This window comes from Nannobrachium achirus, assembly GCF_963921795.1.
Source record: "Nannobrachium achirus genome assembly, chromosome: 21".
NCBI lineage: Eukaryota > Metazoa > Chordata > Actinopteri > Myctophiformes > Myctophidae > Nannobrachium > Nannobrachium achirus.
Window position 1 is genome coordinate 19,688,782 of NC_137828.1, and position 22,606 is coordinate 19,711,387.

The following is a 22,606-nucleotide window of genomic DNA, read 5'->3' on the forward strand; positions in this document are numbered from 1 at the left end:
ATTATACCTGTTGTCATAGGACCCGTTTTGACCATCTGTTTGCCTGTGTCCATTTATGCCCATATATGGAGATATCTGTTATCTGTCTGTCTGTCAGCGTCCATTTTATGTCCATATATGGAGATCACTGCAGATATAGTTCTGGGTCCATTTTATGCCCATATATGCCCATATATGGAGATATCTGTCTATTTGCGTCCATTTCACGCCCATATATGGAGATCTCTGAATCTGTCTGTCTGTGTCCCTTTATGCCCGTATATGGAGATCTTTGTGATTCTGCGTAAATTTTATGCCCATATATGCCATTTGCGTCCATTTTATTTTATGCCCGTGGGACGAACGGTTCTCGGAGATCTCTGAATCTGTCTGTCTGTGTCCCTTTATCCATTTTATGCCCATATATGGGGGCATTCATTTTATGCCCATATATGGAGAACGCGCGTGCCCGTGGGACGGAACGCGCGTGCCCGTGGGACGAACGGTTCTCATATGGGGGCATTCATTTTATGCCCATATGGAGAACGCGCGTGCCCGTGGGACGAACGGTTCTCGAGATACGTGGATTACCTACATACATACACACTCACAGAGATTTTTTGTTGACTCATGTGGCGTACGTGATGTCAGAGCCTTTTATGAAGTGATGTCACAATGAGTCAGAGCTTTCGCCGATTTCCTCAGAAACAGCCTGATGTCAACAATCAACCCCGCATAAGGAGATTCCGAACGTTTCGCGCCGGTTTGGGAAAACCGCGCGTCGGGTCGGGTCGAGACCCGGCACTGCACTCCGTGCCGCGGCGGGGAACGCGCGTTCTCGAGATACGCGGATTACAAACACACACACACACACGCAGAGACTTCTCGCATTTATAGATAGATTAGACGTCTAAAATATAGACTGTTTATATATAGACGCCTATTAGACGTCTAATCAACGTCTGGTCTTAGCTTAGACGTCTAAAAAACATTCAAATCTATACGTATATTAGACGTATTTTAGACATGCTTTAGATTTATATTAGACGTCTAATAGACCGAAAAATGTTTAGGGGGATAGTTCACCCCCAAACTAAAAATAAAATGCAAAAGATTGCTACTATTTGTTTCAAAAGGCCCTATATAACATGTAGGCCTACTGTATATAACAACACAATGTCACATAGCTCTACTATTTGCACAATCGTATATTATATACAGTTGGAGGGTACAATATCATATTGTGCCCTCCAACTGTATATAATATACGTTCCCAATTTTCGACTGTTTTTATTATATTTTTACACTTGCTTTGGCAATAAACGTATGTTTTCTCATGCCGATTAAAGCTCCTCTGAATTGAATTAAATTGAGTCCTCTAGGGCTCTATATCTGGGTTCTGTACTATCTTTGCTGAAAACATTATTCTACAAGCACACAACACAAGGCAACAAGGTTGTATTTTTGCTGAATATTCAACACAGAATGCTGACGCTATAGGGTTCAAGTGGTTAAATTAACATGCATAATCTATGTAGCCCTATAGAGTACACCAAAATGTCTTGTTTTGTGATGTAAAAAAGAAAAGAAAAAAGAAAATCATAAATGGGCGGCACTATATTCAACAATATTTGCCAAACAAATATTTATCTAATTGCCTTCAATAAAAAAGTATTTAAAAAAGAAAAGAAAAACGTTTGCATGAAGAAATCAGGGGGGCTAAGCTATGGAACAGTCATATTGCAATTTCATCAAAGTCTACTTCACTCAATCAATTTAAATATAAGCTTAGAACCCACTTGAAATAAAGTCTCAGTCTCCACACCCACATACAGTTGCACCCACCCAGTACCACACCATTTTTTTTCTTTTATTAATTTAATTTACTTTTCATACTGTATATTCATTTATTGTATTATTTTATGTTGCTATATTATCTGTTATTTTTATTTTATTTCTATGATTATTTTCTACTATGCTGTTAAATGAGGTGAGATGAGCTGCACAAACCAAGTCAATATAATTTGTTTCAAATGTGTTTTTTTTTTTTTTTTTTTTAATGTGCAAAATAATAATAATATCAAATGTCGATCTAGTCAAACATACAAATCCCTCTTCCCTCAAAATAGGTCAATGAAATCCCTCTTACCATCCTGGTTCAGAGGGGAGGACAGAGACGTGGATGGTCCCCTTGGTGAGGGAGGGTCCTTTATATATGTAGTGGTCACCGTACCGTACAATGATCATCCAAAGATATTGAACGTGTCAACATACATTCCTGGAACTTTTACGGTTGCCTGGGTGGAAAGAACGTGTGTTCATGAATCATGCCTAATGCTGGGAAGAGGACTTGTGGGAACGTTGCACCTGTGCATCAGGTGCTCCATGCACTCATGCTCAGCCCTAAGCCTTCGTCGCACCCTGAAACGGAAAGATTTTTCAACTGAAATCAAGTTATTGGTGTAGTGTAATGTGATCGTTAGCCTATGCTCCTCTCCATTGCTTTATTTTGCTCCATCAACTTTGCTTTTGTTGTGACTGATTGCTTTAGTTCTCAAGGGTCTTCAAAAGGGGGTCTGGACAGTGGGACCCCTAGGGCGTCCACAGAGTTACTAAGGGGGTCCTCCAAATCTTTGTGTGCGAGAAACCTTTTCTCCCTTTTTAACCACTTGAACACTAGCATCCATATTCTGAGAACTTTAGCCAAAAATAGCAGATCTACAAGCTCACAAGCTGCTGTGAGCTTTTAGATCAGCTATTTCCGGCAAAGAGCTTTGGTGTAGAGGGGAAAAAAGAGCAGACTAAGAAGGTCAAAGCCGGTCAAGTATTGCCAGTCATCAGTTCTCCATACATATACTGTAGATCAGGGGTCTTCAACAGGGGGTCCGGGACCCCTAGGGGGTCCTTAGAGTTACTACAGGGGGTCCTCCGAACCTTTGTGATAGAAGCTTTTTTTTTTTACTCCCTTTTTATATTAACCACTTGAACCCTAGTGTCCATATTCTGAGAACTTTACTGCGAGGCGTTGTGAGCTTGTAGATCTGCTATTTTTGGCAAAGAGGTTTGGTGTAGAGGGAGAAAAGAGCAGACTAAGTACAGAGTGAAAGGTCAAATTTATTAAATATTGACGGTTCAAGTGGTTAAATATCTGAAAACACAAATTGACATGAATCCAAAATACACTGATGTCAAACGATGAAAGTATATGGTATCTATGGGTTGTGTGGGGGTCCCTGCTTCATCTCACTCAACTAAGGGGTCCTTGGCCTGAAAACGTTGAGGACCCCTGCAGTAGATGATTCTTGCTGTTTTCTCATTGAATTATCAAGATTCTCGCTCACCTTCATCCGCTCTGCTTCTCTCGCATGCCTCCACCTTCAAAAGAAGGCTGTCAAAGACTCGACAGAGACAAATTGTCTGGCGGTTTTAAAAGGTTCTGTGCCCAGTAGTCGTTCATGTCAATCACAGTCTGAGCCCCAAAAGGCCTACTGAAAAACTGAAGGAAAAGCCTAAAATGTTTTAGGCCTAAACATCCACCATGTAGATGTCAGAAGAGAGAAACCATCATCCGTCATTGTACCATTATATCTTTAGGACTTTAGAGCATACATGGGCAACTGGCGGCCCGGGGGACACATGCGGCCCCCACCTTCACTTAATGCTGCCTGCAGGTTAATATGGGAATACTGAATATATTATTGATTTCAGTTGTTACAATTCCAAACATGAACTGCTTTAATTCTGTCTATATTAGTAGCTTAATGACTAGTATAGTAGTATTAAAATGTATTTTGTTATGTCCAATGTATTTGTTGTATAGTAGTATTAAATGTATTTTGTTATGTCCAATGTATTTGTAATTAAGTTCATAAAGTTAACATGAGTATATAATTAAATGTGTTTGAAATTAAATCAAAATGTTACATTTCAGGATTCCAATTCAAATTAACAAGAAAATTATTCAGGATTCCAATTCAAAAGAAGCAAAACATAGCTGATCTACAAGCTCAAAACGCATCGCAGCTGCTATTTTTTTGCTTCTTTTGTATGAGATACTAGAATGACAAAGTAGGTGTAGCAATATGCATTGTGGCCCTCTGGAGTGAAGGTGGAAATATAGTGGCCCTCGCCATCATCAAAGTTGCCCACCCCTGCTTTAGAGGGACCTGCAAAAATGAAGTGCAAAGCAGCACTGGAAACGGTAAAGTCCTGTTGAGATTCAATTAAAAGATAATTTAATTTTTTTAAGATTTTGAAGAATCTCCAGATCAGTTCATATGAACTGTTGCAGTTGATTTTCATATTACAACTCTTACAAAAAGAAACATCTAACAAGAAGACAGTTTAGGGGTGCTCGCTGGCCTACTGGTCCAGGCGCATACCACTTAGGCATTGCCACAGAGGCATGGATGCCTGGCGGCGGCGCCGATTCGATTCCCGATCCGGACGACCTTTGCCGCGTGTCACTCCCCATCTCTCCCCCCATTTCCTGTCAGTCTATTGTCCTATCAATAAAGACATAAAAGCCCAAAAACAAATCTTTCTCGCTCAATGTTGATTTGTATACATTTTATTTCTCCTTAAGAAAACAAGTCATTTACCTTCTGTATGTTGGCACTTAGGTACATAGCTTTTTATGTACTGAAGAGCAGTAAACACATTGGTATACAATTGTTGAATTGTATGCATATTAAATGTGCCTTTTAAAGCCTCATCAATGAGTCAAATCAGATGTAGACGATCCAGTTAAAACTCTCACGGTAAACATAGGATAATTAACAGCATTGTACCATATACCACATTAAGTATACAGTAGAACAGCATGACTTAACACTGACGTTTCTTCCTTTGTGATTATATACTGCGTATATTTTTGATATAGACACATTAGTCTTTGCGTGGCATTTACTCAGGCAAACAGGCAAAGAGCTTCAGCTATCAAATAGCATACTGTAAACCAAACAATTTGTTTGTGGCAAATGGCAAATAAAAGGCTATCTACGTTGAAAAAAATAAACATTTGATACGTTTTACAATACATGTATATGTAAATAATAAGTACTATCACTACTAATGTAGACAACATCTATAAAAAATTAAGTCTGGTTAGACGAGGCACATTCCAACTGAATCAAGCCATTTCTAATGCCTGCTTTAAAATAATGAACATCTTTCCACAATAAACATCCCACTATAACACTGTACAGTATTTCGGTCCCATGGTGAAAATGTATTATAGATATGTGGCAAAAAAAAAAAAGAAAAGCCCAATGCACATGCATGTTAATAATCTGACGATGGCTAAATATATTCTGGCACAAGTCCCTTTGTAAAATGGCACAGGTTGGCCACAATGGTATAGGAGGTACCAGTTGGTCAGAGTGGGATGGAAGGAATGGTTCTTTGGAGTGGGTACGGTCAGGGGTCAGAGCGCAGAAAGCGATATGTGCCGCGGAAGCGTTCGGGGACCGTTCGAGAACTTTGGAAGACTCCTTGTGCTAAGATCTTGGCTGTGTTGGGTGTTGTTGGAGTGTTGGTTCCTTGTCATTGTGTGAAGGTCCCGCTGTGGCAGTGGTTCTCAAAGTGGATTCCAGGGACTCTGTGGGTTGCTTTAGGGGGGTCCATATTGACCCTTACAAGTCTGTAACTCTGACAGCGTACAAATGGAACCAAATGAATGGTTCATTTGGTTCCATTTGTACTCTGTCAGAGTTAAGGGGAGACCTTGTAATGTGAACGTTTTGAGAAACACTGCGATATGGGCGTGCTAGTTGGTGGCAGCGGGGATAGGGGTGGGGTTGTTGTTGTTGTTGTTGTTGGGTGGAGTCAACTTCATGACGTTGAAGAAGTCCACCACCTGCCGGGGAACCTCGGCCAACACGTTCTGAGCCAGCGCTTCTCGAGGGCCCTGGGGTGCAGGACAGAGCAGACACATGGTTAAGAAGCAGTTTGAGACCAAGATATAAGAGACAAAGAGGAGACATGAAACAGCAAAGAGAAATTAGGGTTCCCATACATGTTTTACCAAAGTATTTTAAAAACTTAGTATTAGTATTTGTATTAGTATTTGACCCCATTTCCAGACCTGTAGCAACCATATTATAATTATGGACTAGAGCACTGGTTCCCAAGCACTGGGTCGTGACCCATTTGTGGGTCGCGGACACATTTTTATGGGTCCCTTAATTTTTAGTTTTCAACATTTAGTTTTTAATTATTATTATTTTAAAATATGTTCAAAAAACATTACTAAGGTTTTTATGAGAGAGAAAATAAATAAATAACAATAAAAAACCCTTTCCAAGTAATTTCATTAATGAATAATTGAAAAATCTAAGAAATTCTATAAATTAGAAAACAAATGTTTAAAAAGTAGTGAAAATAGACAATCTACAAGCTCGCAACGTGGTGCAAAGCAAAGCGTTGTGAGCCTAATAGATCTGCCATTTCCACTAGTTTGGGTCCCAGGCAAAGACCTAATTTCTCTTTTGGGTCACAGGCTAAAACGTTTGGGAACCACCGATATAGAACAATAATGAGGCTCTAACTCCAGTGTGCTCCCAAGAACAGAGTTTAGTGAAGGTGCCACGTGATGAAAGAACAGATCTACATGCTAACCATGTATCGCAGTGCAACATGTTGTTAGCTATAGATCTATTATTTTCGTAACGTGACGCCATGTTATATGTACATTAGGCTGCACACACGCAGCTCGTGCAGTGCAGCACCACACTGTAGCATTATTACATATTTCACATAATGCTAGACATGTTTTGGGACATGTTTTTATGAACCAAAAACAATGTATATCCAGGCCTGGAAATCATTATTTTCCAATTTCAAAGTATTTGCAGGAATTTCATGACCGTGGGAAGGAAGTGGGAACGCTGGAAATAATAGTGGCCCCCAGTTCAATTAACCACATGAACCCTAGTGTCTCTTCTGGGGATGTCATAATAGGAAAACAGTTGGCCAAAATAGACACATTCTGCCGATCTACAATAGCTGATATACAAATGCCCAACCCGCTGAGAGCTTGTGTATGGGCTATTGTCACTATGTGACGTACAACAAAGAGTATTGGATTTAAGTGGCTAAGGGTAAAAGGTGAGTGAGCAGAGGAAGGCAGGTCTACACGCGTGATGGAGCTTCATGTCATGATGGTACATCGCTAGCCTGCGATCCCTTCACTTTTCGGGTTTTGATCCGGTCGGGAGCGGAAACCACTCTACGTCATGTTGTAGTCCTTAGACGGACTACACTTTGGCCCGGAACTATCAAACCGGAAACAGTTTTAACCCCAAATAATTCCCCTGCACTCAAGGACATACTTTTAGGGCCTACATAATAAACCCCTTGATGCAGCGTAGTTTTGCTTTTGGAAAATGCGTTTGGTATATGCCCCTATGCATCTTTTAGTCTAAATCGTAGCGACTGGCAAGACTACACTAGGCTACTCAATCATTTTAATAGGGATTGGGGAAACAAATGGCCGGGGGAACCAAAACAAATCGACGCCGCTTCTTCTGCTTGTGGTTTCCGCCTAGACCGGATCAAACGGTCCGTTTGAATACCAGGCTTTCCCCCCGAGAAAGCCTGGTGACGCGAGGTTAGTACATCGCCAACAGTATGCCATGCATTATTAATGAAAGCTTTGGTGCAAAGATTAATCTAGATCAGGGGTGTCCAACTGCTGGCCGGGTGCAGCCCTGTGAAGGGGTACAATCCGTCCGGCAAAATGATTAGGGGAAGAAAGAAAAAAGGTTCACGATCATGTATTATTCATCTGTACCACAGCTGATCTCATTCCACTCTGTCGCTGCCATCTCTCACTGCCAGGCAGCTTGTTGAGCATTGTGCACAACGACAGTCAATCCCCTGTCTTTCCCAGAGCGACTCAGATAATTTCTATTCTTTGCAGTGTTGTGTGTGAGTCAGTGTATGCCCATGTAGTAAGGGAAAGTTAGCCGAGTATTAGACCAATCTGGGAACTAAATCTAAATTAATAGCTTTCTTCACAAATGTGTTCATAACGGTGTCTACTATCACCTCTGAACTTTCTCAAACCCAACTCCCTTCGGAAACTTTGTGGGAGCCAATCAAAGTTGCGGGTATCCCGAGGGCCTGGGATTAAAGGGGGAAAAATAAAAAATGGCCAATATGAGCGTATGGGGTGTGTAATTAGGGTATTTTGGGGCTGCTGAATCCATTCCAACCATTAGTTATCAGTAAAAAGTACTCCTTGGCCATAAAATAGGCCACGAGAAATATAATATTGCAATTAACTCATTGAATGCCCTTTTCAAGATGGCCGCCAAGTACCAGGATGCCACGTTCCTAAATTTCTAGTGCACGGATCAATTTTTAGTGCACGGATCGTGCACGCCCATGCACCATATATGCACCATATGTGTAGTACTTTTTAACAGCTTTCAAACAAAAAAATCCGCTTGGAAATCCGTTCAGGCATTCATGAGATAGAAGCCTTCAAAGTCAGACAAAACAAACACTGCCACCTTCCTAAATTTCTAGTGCACGGATCAATTTTTAGTGCACGGATCGTGCACGCCTATGCCTAGATCATGCACCATATGTGTAGTACTTTTTAACAGCTTTCAAACAAAAAAATCCGCTTGGAAATCCGTTCAGGCATTCATGAGATACAAGCCTTCAAAGTCAGACAAAACAGCCATTTTTGACATTTTGAAAGATGTGTTTGTTATGGGGCTAAACATGCAATTTCGCAATTGCGATCATGCCTAATACATTTGAGGCATTTTTAGAAATTTTTTTATAAAAAAAAAAAAATTGGATTTTTTTTCTTTTTTTCAAAATGGCTTCCAACTCGGGAAACTCGGGCTGTGGCAGCCTGGGACTACTGTAATAACTCGGGAAACTCGGGCCTTGGCAGTCAATGAGTTAAAAAATGGTTGGAGTAGGGTTTGAATTCATGAAAACTATTTAAGATCAGGCGGGTAAGCGCACATCATGACACACAGGATAACATGATGCAATCTGACAAGGAACACTCAAAAGGGTTTAAAACATAGGGACTAACAGGACACAGGTGAACTCGAATGACATGATTGGCTAAGCCTTAGCCAATTAGGCCTATTTTATGACCAAGGAGTCATTTTAACTGAGAACTAATGGTTGGAATGGATTCAGCAGCCCTAAAATACCCTAATTACAAACCTCATATGCTCATATTGGCAATGTTTTTATTTTATCTCCTTTAATCCCAGGCCCAGGTATCCTGATACCCCCAACTTTGATTGGCTCCCAAAAAGTTTTCGAAGGGAGTTGTGATTGAGAAAGTTCAGAGGTGATAGTAGACACCTTTATGAACACATTTGTGAACAAAGCTATTAATTTAGATTTAGTTCCCAGATTGGTCTAATACTCGGCTAACTTTACCTTACTAATGGGAATAGTTACAACTGAACATGGGGGGTCCGCTCATTGGTTCGAAGGTCCGTTGGTCCGACCAGGTTAACATTCACCAGGTTAGCTACACACCAGCGTCGGCAGGTTAGCATTTCACCAGGTTAGCATTCACCAGCGTTAGTTTTACTGAGGTTAGGGTTAGTGTTAAGGTTAGGTTTAGGTGGTGGGCATACTGGCCCGTTGGCATATTGACGCGGACCCAACATGGGCTGGTACAGGACAAAATATCCTGGCTTACACGGGAGTTTCAGAATTGTTTCAAAGTCTTCACTGAGTCACATACACACAGAGGTGAAACGTAGTGTACAGTAAAAGTCTTGCCCTTTGAATGCTGTTACTTGTAACAACCATGAACCAAATGTAGTTAAAAAGATATTGAGCTGTGCGTACTTCTATTCTTTATCTTAAAACTAGGTGCAAATGTGTATCCTATACAATTTGTTTAATTGGTTCTACATTTGTGCCTGCTAATGTTTGAATTCAATTGGTTTATTATGGTGGGGCTACCAAAACCAAAACAAACATCATCATATTTTAATCAGTCATCCCAATTTTCATTTTCACTGTAGGTTTATACTGATAATAAAAGGAATGCTTGTTTAGCAGAGTTGGGATCCGTTACTCCAAAAAGTAGTGCACTACATATTACATATTACCTCTGAAAAAAGTAGTGCCTTACACTACTTCATTACTTCCTGGAGAAAGTAACTCGTTACACTACTCGTTACACTACTTTTGCGTTACTCCATAAAAAAGCCTGAGATGCATTGCCAACATATATTAGATGTATTAAATATTTATTATATATTATTATAATATCTAATACAATACAGTTATGTTGTTCAATGAAGTGAGCAGGGCTCACTGGTGGTCATTTGAATGAGTCTAATAATAATAATAATATTAATAATACGAAGTTATAATAATTAATCAAAATTATAATAATTAAATTATTTCTGAGCCCCTGTGGCCTTATTTAGCTCACATATGAGTTTATTCATTTATTTATGGACATACATGGTTTCCACCTGACATTATAGCCTATAGTTCTGTATCCATATGTCAGTCAGTTTAAGCAGATTTCATTCCATTTGGCTCCTATGAATTTTCCAGTCCAGGGGTGGACATGACCTGGCGGAGATTCTCCCCCCACAGAGCGCAGCAGGTCATATAGTAATTATTATAATTTGTATTAGTAAGTAGGTAGTTCTGTAGTCAAATACAGCTGGGGGGCTTATTACCCCAGGGGGGGCCTATTCCCCCACTCTACCCTACTGTAGCAGGCGAAAGTGATGGAACTACAATGAGATGACTCCGTGTGCAGCAGAAGCACTAAAACAATGTCAAACTAATTCTAGCAGCGGAAAACTTCCCATTTGCTTAAAAAAGCAACATGCAGCGATGGTTTTGCATAAGGAATTATTAATTGTCCGTCATCATCAGCTCATGTCAGAGTCTCAGAGCAAAGGTGAGGTGCTCTTTTTCCCTCTCTCTCTCAGCCTACCGTACATTTCCAGTAGGCTAATTCATTCTTGTGGCTCGCTGGATATTTAATACTCACTATTTGGGGGTTTTAATGTATCTTGTCACGTGTAGGATATTAATCTAGGCTGTGATTCAAACGTCGGCTTTGCGCACCTCGTGATGCGCTGCCGTGCCACTCTTTTTTTCTCTTTTCTCTCTCTCTCTCCCTTTCTCTCATGGGCAAAAGGTAACTCATTTCTTTGCTTGATATTATAAATATCCGTATTTGGGGGGTTTGCTGTTTTTAGTCCCTTGTATTAATCTATATGCGATGGTTATCAAATGTCGGGTGGCTGCTGGCTGCGGCTTGATTGCCACAGTGTCACCGTGACCTGCTGCTGCGCTGACAATCAAATGTGTTATCAAATGTGTTTGATTACCTCTTCTTTGGTTAGTTATTTTAGATAAATGGCAGTTCCAATGTTTTAAAAGACAAGTGATGATGTTTACAATCGGTTCCTGCTGAAGGCAGAAGCAGAAACTGCAGGCACGAAAGTAGCGAGTAGCGAGTAACGCGACCAGGCAGTATTTGTAGTGTTATTATTATTTCGGAGGAGTAGTACCGTTACACTACTCGTTACCGAAAAAAGTATTATTATTACAGTAACGCGTTACTTTGTAACGCGTTACACCCAACTCTGTTGTTTAGGCATTCTTTTCCATAACAATCTAAATGCGTAAACTTGTAGATATAGCAGAGACTGACACACATTCTAGAGCAGGTTTAAAAATAACATTTTGCACTTGCACATGCCCAACTGGTCTGGCCTGCATCAAGTTGCATTTTTCCTAACCGGGCCCTTGACCTAAAATGAGTTTGACAACCCTGATTTAAAGTCAGGGGTAAAAGTTAATGTTGAGGGTTTATAACAACACTAGAATCTCCGCCAGGAGGCATGTGCTAATAAGATTCTCCATCTTTCTGACTGTACACAGGTCGGAACTAGAGCTGCACCTTTTGGTTAATGCCCTTATGTGGACGCTAGCACACTACTCAGTTGAATAAAAGCGCTATCGCTAATGAAAAGCGAGGCTAACACCGACAGCTCCGACTAAGTTGAATACGAGTTGACATCAAGACTCTCGTCATATGGTGTTTTGGGGCATGTTGTCAAATGTAGATGTAATGAATGTTGGTCTTAATCAAATGTGGGCTTTCACCGGCATGTTTCAATGGGTGCAATAGTCTACTTCTGCTATGAACCATAGGGTGGAGGGACAGGAGGATTGCAATTGGCTAGTTAGTAGAGGGACGCGTATCCCACAGTAGGGCTGGGCGATTCATCGTTTTTTTTTTTTTTTTATCAAAATCTTTTTTGTTTGGAAGATAAAAAATAAAATAATAAAAATCGTCAAATCGATTTTCATTTGTTTGTATTTTTTAATGAAAAATCCTTAAAAAAAATCGAAAATTGAAAATCAGAATTTTATTTTTAGACTAAAATCGAACAGCCCTATCCCACAGACAGGCGGGACAATTACTCAGCAATTATACAATTATAAAACGACATGCTCTCGTTGACTGCTATGAAAAATATTTGAGATTTTGTATCTTTGAGTTGTATTTGAGATTAGCTGTGGGCAGACACACACACACACACACACACAAGACAGACATGACAATTTGCGCTAACCCTATGAAGGATTGGGATCGTGAGGCCGGGGCGGCTTCAGTTTGAACAAACTGAAGAAGGAGGCCACTTGCTGAGGTAACTCGGCCAGTACGCTTTGGGCTAGAGCCTGGCTGGGAGCCTGTAATGACATGAATACACAGGTAGTAGAGACAGGGTTCCCACACATTTTTACCAATTAATTTCCAAAACTTTTCTATACTATATAACAATAATTAATCTCAATAACGAGTCGCTTACTCCTATGCGCAATGCCCAAAGACAGGCAGTGTATGCCAGTGGTTCTCAACCTTTTCAGGCTGTGACCCCCGAAATAATCATATTTGAACTGGGGACCCCGGCACCCTGACGAGCACTAAGAGTTAAGGAATTTTGTACAACACGGTTTTATTGTGAAAATAGCGAGGCGTTGTGAGCATGTAGATCGGCTATTTTCACAATTTCTGCCTCTAATATTTGACAATTTTTTTCCAGGACCTTCCAGGACTCTTGATAAATTCCCAAACTTTTCCAGTACTGGAAAAATATTCTTCTAATTTCAAAATATTTCCAGGAATTTCATGACCGTGGGAACCCTGTAGAGATAAGCTAGGCGACAACTGGGTACATCATGCTGGATCATTATGGGCTTGGGAAAATGGCGTCGCACAACGACAGATTTGTAAAAAGAATACGATAGTCCAAGGTAAACCAATCACACTCTTACTCCAAGATAGAAAGCACAAGCATTGCTGTAGCAGAGAGCAAGCATATTTAGAAAAGCTGAAATCGTGATAGAAATTTTACACGTGTGATTTGAACGGTTTACACCGACTAGAAAATACTGTTCCTGAAGAAACAGTGTGGGTTCGAGTAGCACACTAGGTACAGTATGATGAGGATGTATGATGATCATGTACAGCAGGGTTCCCCAATAGGCGGCCCGTGGGGGGCTACTGTCTGTCTGGCCCCCACCAACCCCAGTAATAATGGTGGTATAAGAGCAGCAACAATATGATAAACATTTCAACACACAACGCACAACGAGCACACAACGCCTTGTGTGCTCAGGGGTTAAAGCCAAAAGAAATCCCAAGACTGACATTTATTTTGAGACCATGTACCAATATGTGATTTTTTTTAAATGGCATAAGGACAAAGTATAAATGGCGTGCGCCGCGCACACACACACCAATATTTGGGGTGTTTCCCTGAAGTTCTGAATTGCCTTCACTGAATGTGTGTGCGCCAATCCATGCTTCATTTTATAGAAGTATCTTCTGAAGTTCTGTTGTATTCTATGCTTGTCTGGCAAATTCAAATACTCATATCTTGAAATTATAACTGCTTTTTAGTTCGGAGATCACTTGACTAACGTTTTGACGACTTTGTCATTCAAGCCACGGCCATCGCTACAAGGGGGAGGCCTTATTATTTTTATTATTTTCTTTTTGCAGATCTGCACTGATCTCAGAAACGGCCCCTATGGAATCCTCAAGACTGAAATCAGTCCCCAGGACTGAACTTTAACCCCTGTCGGCTGTAGTTTAAATCATTTTTAAAATGCTAAATGCAAAACGAACGGTTTTGGACATACAAGATTTTCACCCGACAACGATGATATCTGAACTGTCGCTGGAGTAGCGGGAACGCCACCGTCGCCCCCTGCAATGTTGTGGCCCTCGGCTTGGTACCCTAGACATAATTCGGCCCTTGGGGAAAACTAATTGGGGAACCCTGATGTACAGTATAGATATGTGCTCATTAAGGCTGGGCAATATATCGAAAATGTATCGATATCGAGGTATCAACATGCAAGGTATACATATCGACGAAGACGGCTTGAAATGAGATATTGGCGTATGTGTCAAATGAATTAACAGACACACTATGCATGCACGTAGCACATGCAAACAAGCAGTCCATCTGTAACCAGGTGTGGTTATTTCAATAAAACCATTGTTGGAAAATGGAAATAAGGCATTTCATTCTATGTGCAATGTGCATGCATGGATGGATATGGTATTCATTATCTGGATTAAGCAGGCAGTGGACCTAAAGCAGAAAAACATTACAAACTATATTATGCAATTGCTATTACTAATATCGTGAGTGATATCGCTATCGAGGTATTCAACGTTATCGAATATCGAAGGTTTTCCTAATATCGCCCAGCCTTAGTGCTCATCATATGTCCAATCAGAAAAGGGACAAGCAGAGACCACTAACAATGTATAACACGTTTTGGCAACAGTGTGACATGTTGGCTTCTTTTTGACAAGTAGCACTGCTGTTCGACACTGTATGCATTTGGCTCACATTTCCAACAAGCACGAGCACAGCGGTACAAATCACACACTTTAAGCCATTCATCACACAAACCGACGTGACCGTCAGTTCCAACCACCGCTTACGTTCTGGAACTGCCTGAAGGGAACAAACTGGACGATGTCTCGCATGGCGGATTCGCCCGTCTGAGATCGCAGGCGGCCGTCGTCTCCGTCCAAGAACTCCATGGCGCCGAAGTCGGCCCCGCCCACCCCGACGATGATGACGGACATGGGCAGGCGCGAGGCGTTGACGATGGCGCTGCGCGTCTGGTCCATGTCTGTGATCACTCCATCGGTTATGATGAGCAGGACAAAGTATTGCTGCCAAGAGAGAAGAAGATTATGATTTGTACATCATTAGGGCTGTCACGATATGACATTTTACATGACGATTAATTTTCTCTCAAATAATTGCGATTAACGATTTAATTGTGTTTTTGTCGTTGACAATTACATTTCTGTTTGGCTTGTAGGCTTTGAAGTTGCACATGGTAGATATGACACATAACTTAAATATACAAAGAAATTACTGACATATTTGACAACTTTATACTTAAAAAAGAACATTGATAGTGGAAATAGCCGATCTACAAGCTCACAACGCGTCGCGTTGTGAGCTTGTAGATCTGCTATTTCCACTATTTTTGACTGGAAACGATTATGACGATTATGAAAAATAATCACGATTATGTCAAATAATCACGATTAGACGATTATGTAATAATTGTGACAGCCATATACATCATTGTAGCAAAAATGTACGATTTACAAGCTCATGCAACTAGGGATGGAGCTCGAACAACAAGGGTCCGCTAGAAAACTTGATAACAAATGTATGAAGTACCCGTATCAATAAGCTTTGGGCTTATCAAGCTTGTTATCGAGCATAGCGGCCCATGACATCATGTTGAGACAATCAAGACGAGAGGCGATCAAGAAACTATTGCAGTACTATTCATAATACAAAGCCATTTAACACTTATTACACACTAATGAATGATTGTTTTAATGATATTTACTGATAATATTTGTTACTTTTGTCAATTGTCATCTTCATAGATGGTGGCCAGCCACAAAGTCACAGTCACAACTGGCCAATTTATTCAGTATGTTAAGGGAAATGATCTTTCCTATTTGATGGAGGAACCGGGAGTAGGGTAGCTACTTTTTCTTTTTCTCTCTACGGTCGTTTGTATGGCCTTGTGGCATAGGAGTCTGGATGTTGATGTGTTGTATGTGCTCTTTGTATCATAGTTATTTTATATTCTTATGTGTTGTGCTGATGTCAGGTGTTTTGTTTTTTGTGTTTTTTTTTGTAAATTGTATGCTTTTTTGTTTTGTCTGAATTGTGATTGTGGTCTTTTATTGTATTGTACTAGAAATTTGCGGCCCTTCGGGCCGCAAATTCCTAGAGTTCGGGCCGCTGCGCGGCCCTCACCGCCATGTTGCGGCAGCATGGTGTGTACCCCAGAATAGAGATGAATCTACAGCACGTTGCCCTGTTTGCAGTGTCTGTGGATTGGATAGTCTATTGGTGAAGTGAATGAATAGGCTCTCCCCTATCCTGCTGTCCGGAGGCGGAAAAACGGAAGCACTAACACACAGCAAGAGTGGACAGTCTGACAGTCTGGACACGGACTACTGACAACCTACTATTAGTCCCATTTAAGTTAACTGTTCTGTTGTGCTGATGTCACTCTGCTCATTGATACTTTGACTTAAGCATAAAATGTGTGTACTTTTTCCACCACTGATTTGATTTCACACGTGTTACCTTTCAACATCACAGCAAATGAAACGGCAGCTTTTAATCTATGCATAAGATAAAATAATAATAATATTGAAAAGGCTAATTGAAAAAGGAGGGCAGTATGAGTTTGCGATGAATTTATCATGGTTAAAGTGGTTTGAAGTTACAATGGGTTTGTATAGCAAGGGGTGTGTCTAATAAAATATCAAATATCTAAATCTGAATCAAGCAACTTAAAAACTGTCTCTCAAAAGGTAGAAGCTGAGTAGATGATGAATTGATCCAAAAATGTTTTGAAAGTGAAATATCAAGGGACAAAAGGTTTTAAAAATATATGTAGGCCTATTTCCCTGTATTTATCAAGGAAATGTACACATGAAATGAGATTTAAAAGCAAAAAGAAATAGATCTAAACACATCTGTTTTTTTCAGTGTTTGCAACACTATACTCTAATATACTACCTATATTGAGAAATAAGATAGCAGGGGCACTACTGGTATCCCTCAAACCACTGGTGATATGAAAGGACTTTTACTTGTAACAGAGTATTTCTACAATGCAGTATCGTGAGCTTGTAGATCTGCTATTTGCAAAATATTTTTTGATATTTTAAAATTGACATTATGCCTTCTGAGTACTTTTTTTCAAGTTAATTTTGAATTCCAGACTTTTACTTGTACAAAGTATGGTTATTACTCCACTACATTTATGCTGTGATAACTTTAGATGCATTGTGAGTTTATATATCTGCTATTTTCAAAATACTTTTATATTTGAAAAGGGACATTCTGCCAAAGTACCTCTGAGAGTGGATTCCCCACTGCCAATGTGTTTCAATGACAATGGAGCATTCTTCTTCTTTTTTTTTTTTGTAGAAATGCTCATTGAAATGCATTGGCAGAATTGGGAAATCCAATTCAAAGGCATGAGAAAACATACGTTTACATTGCCAAAGCAATCCACTCTCATAGTGACTTTGTTGTGGGAGCAGTAGCAATACTTTTGTACTTTTGAGTAAATGTTGAATTGCAGACTTTTACTTGTAACTGAGTATTTCTACATTGCCGTACTGATACTTTTACTTAAGCAAAACATTTGTGAACTTTCTGTCTGTGTGTCTGTCAGCACAACGACCATGATCTGGCGATTGACATTATTTCTTTCATAGTTAAATGATGGGGCGCAAAAGTATTGCTGGCGAGTGGGGACCATTAGTGTCCATTGATCATTGTGAAGGAGTAGTGATACTTTTACTTAAAACATTTGAGTACCTTTTACACCACACATGCATTTTTTTTCCTCTTTTCTATTCAGACACATTACGGTATTTCTGTCTTTCATTTTTTTCTTTTTACACCACACACGCACCACTTTTTTTTCTATTCTGACACATTACGGTATTTCTGTCTTTCATTATTCATTATTATATAAGAGAGAAAAATACTTTATATCGCTGACTTTCCTTTTTTGACGCCTTCAATTATCATGGTCAAGGGGAAAAACGCGTGCGTGCACACACAGCACGTATGGTACGGCCCGGGTCCATTTGGTACCGGGAGCCGGGAGGCAGTGAAGTTTGTCGCGGAATAGGACTGCACCATGCTAAAAAGTAAAAAATATCCCGACCGTCTCTCTCTCTCTCCCTGTCTCTCTCTGTTGATGTCAAGCTGTGTGTGTGTGTGTGTGTGTGTGTGTGTGTGTGTGTGTGTGTGTGTGTGTGTGTGTTTGTGTGTGTGTGAACGTACTGGGCTGTTACACCGCAAATGTTGACCTATAGAATCTGGTGACAATGGTTGCGTTCACTGCATATAATGTAAACAGACGTTAATAAAGTATTGGTGAGGCGATGACGTGGTGTAGGCCTATACTGTTTGATTTGCGTTGTAGATGACAACTATTTGAGGGGACTATTAACACGAGTGGGCGGCCAATAGTGAAATACGGACGTTACCGCGATTGAGATGAAAGAGAAGTAGTAGAAAGTTGTGAGCTAACTATTAGCTATTTGGCTAACTGTTTCCTTTCCGGGTCGAGTCGGTCGACTTGAGGCTATTTTATACAGAGGCAAAAGATGACGGTAATAACGAATACAACTGTATACAGAGGTTTGTAAACTACATCTTGCAAAATTGGCATGAGTGTTTGAATTTGTAAGCTATATTTAGTAGATATTTAGTACGTCTTGGCCAAGTAGTTTGGTTTTAAAATAGCGGGTGATTGCAGGGGCGTCAATTGGGTATGGCAGGGGTATGCAGCTGCCATACCTTGGCTACAGGGGGAAATAATAAAAATGTACTTTTCATCATGCCTGTTGCTAAGGTATGGCAACATGACTGGTGTCTAGTCATGTTGCCATACCTTACCTTTTTCTGAACTGACACCACTGGGTGATTGTTGACCCGGGAGTAGATGAGTTACTCCGATGTAATTTAAAGATATGTGGTTTTGTGTATCTTTAAAAAAGGAAAAAAACAAAATAAACATAGTTTAAAAAAAACAAAAAAAAAAAACAATTATGTTCAGAATTTGTCATAGAATATTAGAAAACACTCAATAGTGGGCTCGATAAAAGCCCGGCTCAATAAGCAGGATCGATAAGGTGCTTATTATCAATAAAAATGAACAAGCTCCATCCCTACATGCAACACAGTTTGTACATCTGCAATTTTAGCATTCAACACCATCGTGCGACGGAGCATAAATGACGCATTATAGGCTACAGTAAAGCAGGGGTAGGCAACCTTAGGCACTGGTGCCAACATTGGCACACTGGCAGAAGTGTGAGAGAGGATTTTTGTCTAAAAATCTACATGTAAAATTACATCGTGCACATAATTCTACATTGATTCACCTCATGATCTCTGACTGGGTAGGCAGTCTGGGAGATAGGTGGGTTATTGCTCTAATGATCATTGTCCTTATGTGAAAGGAAAAAAAATCAAAAGGAGAAAACAAATAAACTTATTGTTGACATGGCATGCTGACCATCAAGTAAATAAAAACATGGCACTTCAAATCAAAAAAGGTTGCCGACCCCTGCAATAAAGGAACATCACAGTTGGAACGCCACCGCATGTCCAACAGAATGAAATCAATATATACTTTCTTACTGCATAGGGCATGGGTCTTCAACAGGGGGTCCGGGACCCCTAGGGGGTCCTCAGAGTTACTACAGGGGGTCCTCCAAATCTTTGAGTGATAGAAACATTTTTTATATTAACCACTTGAACCCTAGCGTTCATATTCTGAGAACTTTAGCCAAAAATAGCAGATCTACAAGCTAGATCGGCTATTTTTGGCAAAGAGGTTTGGTGTAGAGGGGGATAAGAGCAGACTAAGTACAGAGTGAAAGGTCAAGTTTATTGTATTGACGGTTCAAGTGGTTAAATATCTGAAAACACAAATTAATATGAATCCAAAATACACTGACGAGTGTGCGGTCAAACAATGAAACTAGTAACTACAGTATATGGAATAGAATCTATGATAAGGTTGTGATCGAGGGTCCCTGCTTCATCTCTCTCTCAACTAAGGGGTCCCTGGCCTGAAAACGTTGAAGACCCCTGGCATAGGGTTCCCAAACTTTTTTGTCTCAGGTCACCCCAAAAATATGTTTTTAATCCGAGGCACCCCTACATTATAATTTCACTCCCAGCACCTTATATTTATAGCATATCGTCGTTGTCGGGTGGAAACCTTGTATGTCCAAAACCGTTCGTTTTGTATTTATCATCTATAAGCACACTGTGCTTGTAGATCGGCTGTGTTCACTAGTTTTGTGCGACAGTCTTGCATGATGAAGCAGGGCTTTGCTTTACCAAAAGATGTACACATTTGAAACGTGGAGATACGAGGTTTCTGCCCGACAGTGACGATATTTTTAGCGATTATGTTGCGAGGAAAACGTTGAGATAATAGCCATTTTGGTTAGAACTGACTGAAAATAACTTTGTACTTAAAGTTTAAAATGATACAAAATGTTTTTTCAAATATCAAAAAAAAAAAAAAAAAAAAAAAAAAAAAATATATATATATATATATATATATATATATATATATATATATATATATATATATTATCAAATGATCACCCCTGGACTACCTTCATGGCACACCCACTTTGAAAACCCCTGCACTAGACAACACTTAGCCACTGGATGTCGCACTTTTACAACCTGCAATCATGAAGCTGTCAACACTGTATGGCTGGCTGCCTTGCAAGAATATATTTAGATAGATATAATTTGATAGATCTACAAAGCCAGACGACGTGTCTCAATGAGATGCGTGGTGAGCTTGTAGATCGGCTATTATTGATAGATTGATGTCTAATAGGGCTTAAGTGTGATTAAATGCTCTGTGTAACACTCACTGATGCTGTGGTCTGCTGGAGGGCCTGCTTAGCGAACGTGGCCACGTGGTTGATGATGGGAGAGAAGTTGGTTGGACCGTAGAGCTTCACCTGGGGCAGACATACCCTGTAAGCCTCCACCACCCCTTCTACACCTGCGCGCACACACACACACACACACACACACACACACACACACACACACACACACACACACACACACACACACACACACACACACACACACACACACACACACACACACACACACACACACACACACACACACACACACACACACACACACACCATTTAGGCCTAAAATTATTGGATGCTTTAACTATTAAAAAATAGCAGATATACAAGCTCACAGCGCGGCACCGAGTGCCGCGCTGCGAGCTTGTAGATCTGCTATTTTTGAAAAAGTCGTGAAAATGTGTGCAAATCTTTGAATATATGTATTTTCAAAGCGAACGATTGTAACTCAGATTTTGCTTCTGGGGGGTCCCTGGAACTAAATATTTTGAGATGGGGCTCTGTGGCCAAATAAATATCATTTTGGGGGTCCTTCACATGAAAAGGTTTGAGAACCACTGGCATAGTAGTCTCTCAAGAACAGACCAAATGAGCTCCAGTTAAGTGAAAAGGACCAGTGTTGTAGTGCTAAATTTGGAAGTGTGGGCACGCACCGACGCACGCGCGTGCACGCACATTCGTGCACGCGCGCCAATGCGCGTGCTCGCGCGCCAATGTGCACGCGCATCGCGTGACGAAATGTGTTCAAAAATGCGCTATTTTAACGATTTCAAAAAGGAAAATACACCAGTTTTTCCCCATAATAAAGTGCCATATTTACACATTAAAAACAATAAAACTAGGAGAAAGAAGAATACAAATGTTTTCTAAAAGAAATGTGTTTTTGCAAAGAAACGGTGGGATTGAAATGATCAGTCTGTAATGTGATGCGCTGCCGCCAGGCACGTGCGCACATACAGCAAAGGGGGCTGGAGCCCTTAACTTTATCAACAGAATTGTCCACCAAAAGGCCCTTCAGCCCATGCCTCTCTAACATTCTGTGCACTCCCTGTCTGTCGCCTAACAAAACGGCCGCAGCGAGATGGCTCGCATGTAGAGCAATAACTTTCAATCGAATGACTTTAAACTTAAAATAGTACAGTGTCCAAATCAAAAGTGACCATAGCAGTCAATGCTAGTTAGTGCAACAAGTTGATATAGACCAGTGGTTCTCACTCAACCAATAATTTGATGACCAGATCATCAGCTAAACCATGCAAAATAGCTGCACCAGCACGGCAGGCGAGCCTATTTCAACCAATTGCTGGGTCAGAACGACCTGTAATATAATATCAATATTTCCTATAGACACAAGAGATATTTCACAATTCACATGGTTAATGCACGGCGGCATAACAGAACCGTTTTAGGCTTAATATAATAGTTAATATAGGCATTATGTCTTACCTAACCAGCCCTCCAATAAGAATAAGACATGTTTATTTACTCACGTGTAGCACGTAGCACCATGTTGCCATTGTACAGACAGTGCTGGTATAATACTTGGGTAGATAATCCAAGGTAACAAAAATTCACAAC

General features: G+C 40.3%; 1 protein-coding gene across 3 annotated transcripts in view; it reads right to left on the minus strand.

The window, feature by feature from the left end:
* Positions 1-4,653: 4,653 nt before the first annotated feature.
* Positions 4,654-22,606, minus strand: part of LOC308307044 (copine-3-like) — a 40,770-nt gene continuing 22,817 nt past the window's right edge. Inside the window, exons 14-17 of one of the 3 annotated variants that reach the window (XM_080752149.1) lie at positions 21,014-21,147; positions 14,975-15,211; positions 12,585-12,702; positions 5,767-5,887 (exon numbers count right to left, since the gene is read on the minus strand). In XM_080752149.1, coding sequence (XP_080608275.1) covers positions 12,586-12,702; positions 14,975-15,211; positions 21,014-21,147 — 488 coding nt within the window. In that variant the 3' untranslated portion in view covers positions 5,767-5,887; position 12,585. Of the gene's footprint in view, positions 5,888-12,584; positions 12,703-14,974; positions 15,212-21,013; positions 21,148-22,606 lie in introns of all 3 variants that reach the window. The other 2 variants (XM_080752148.1, XM_080752147.1) reach the window with 2 other exon arrangements.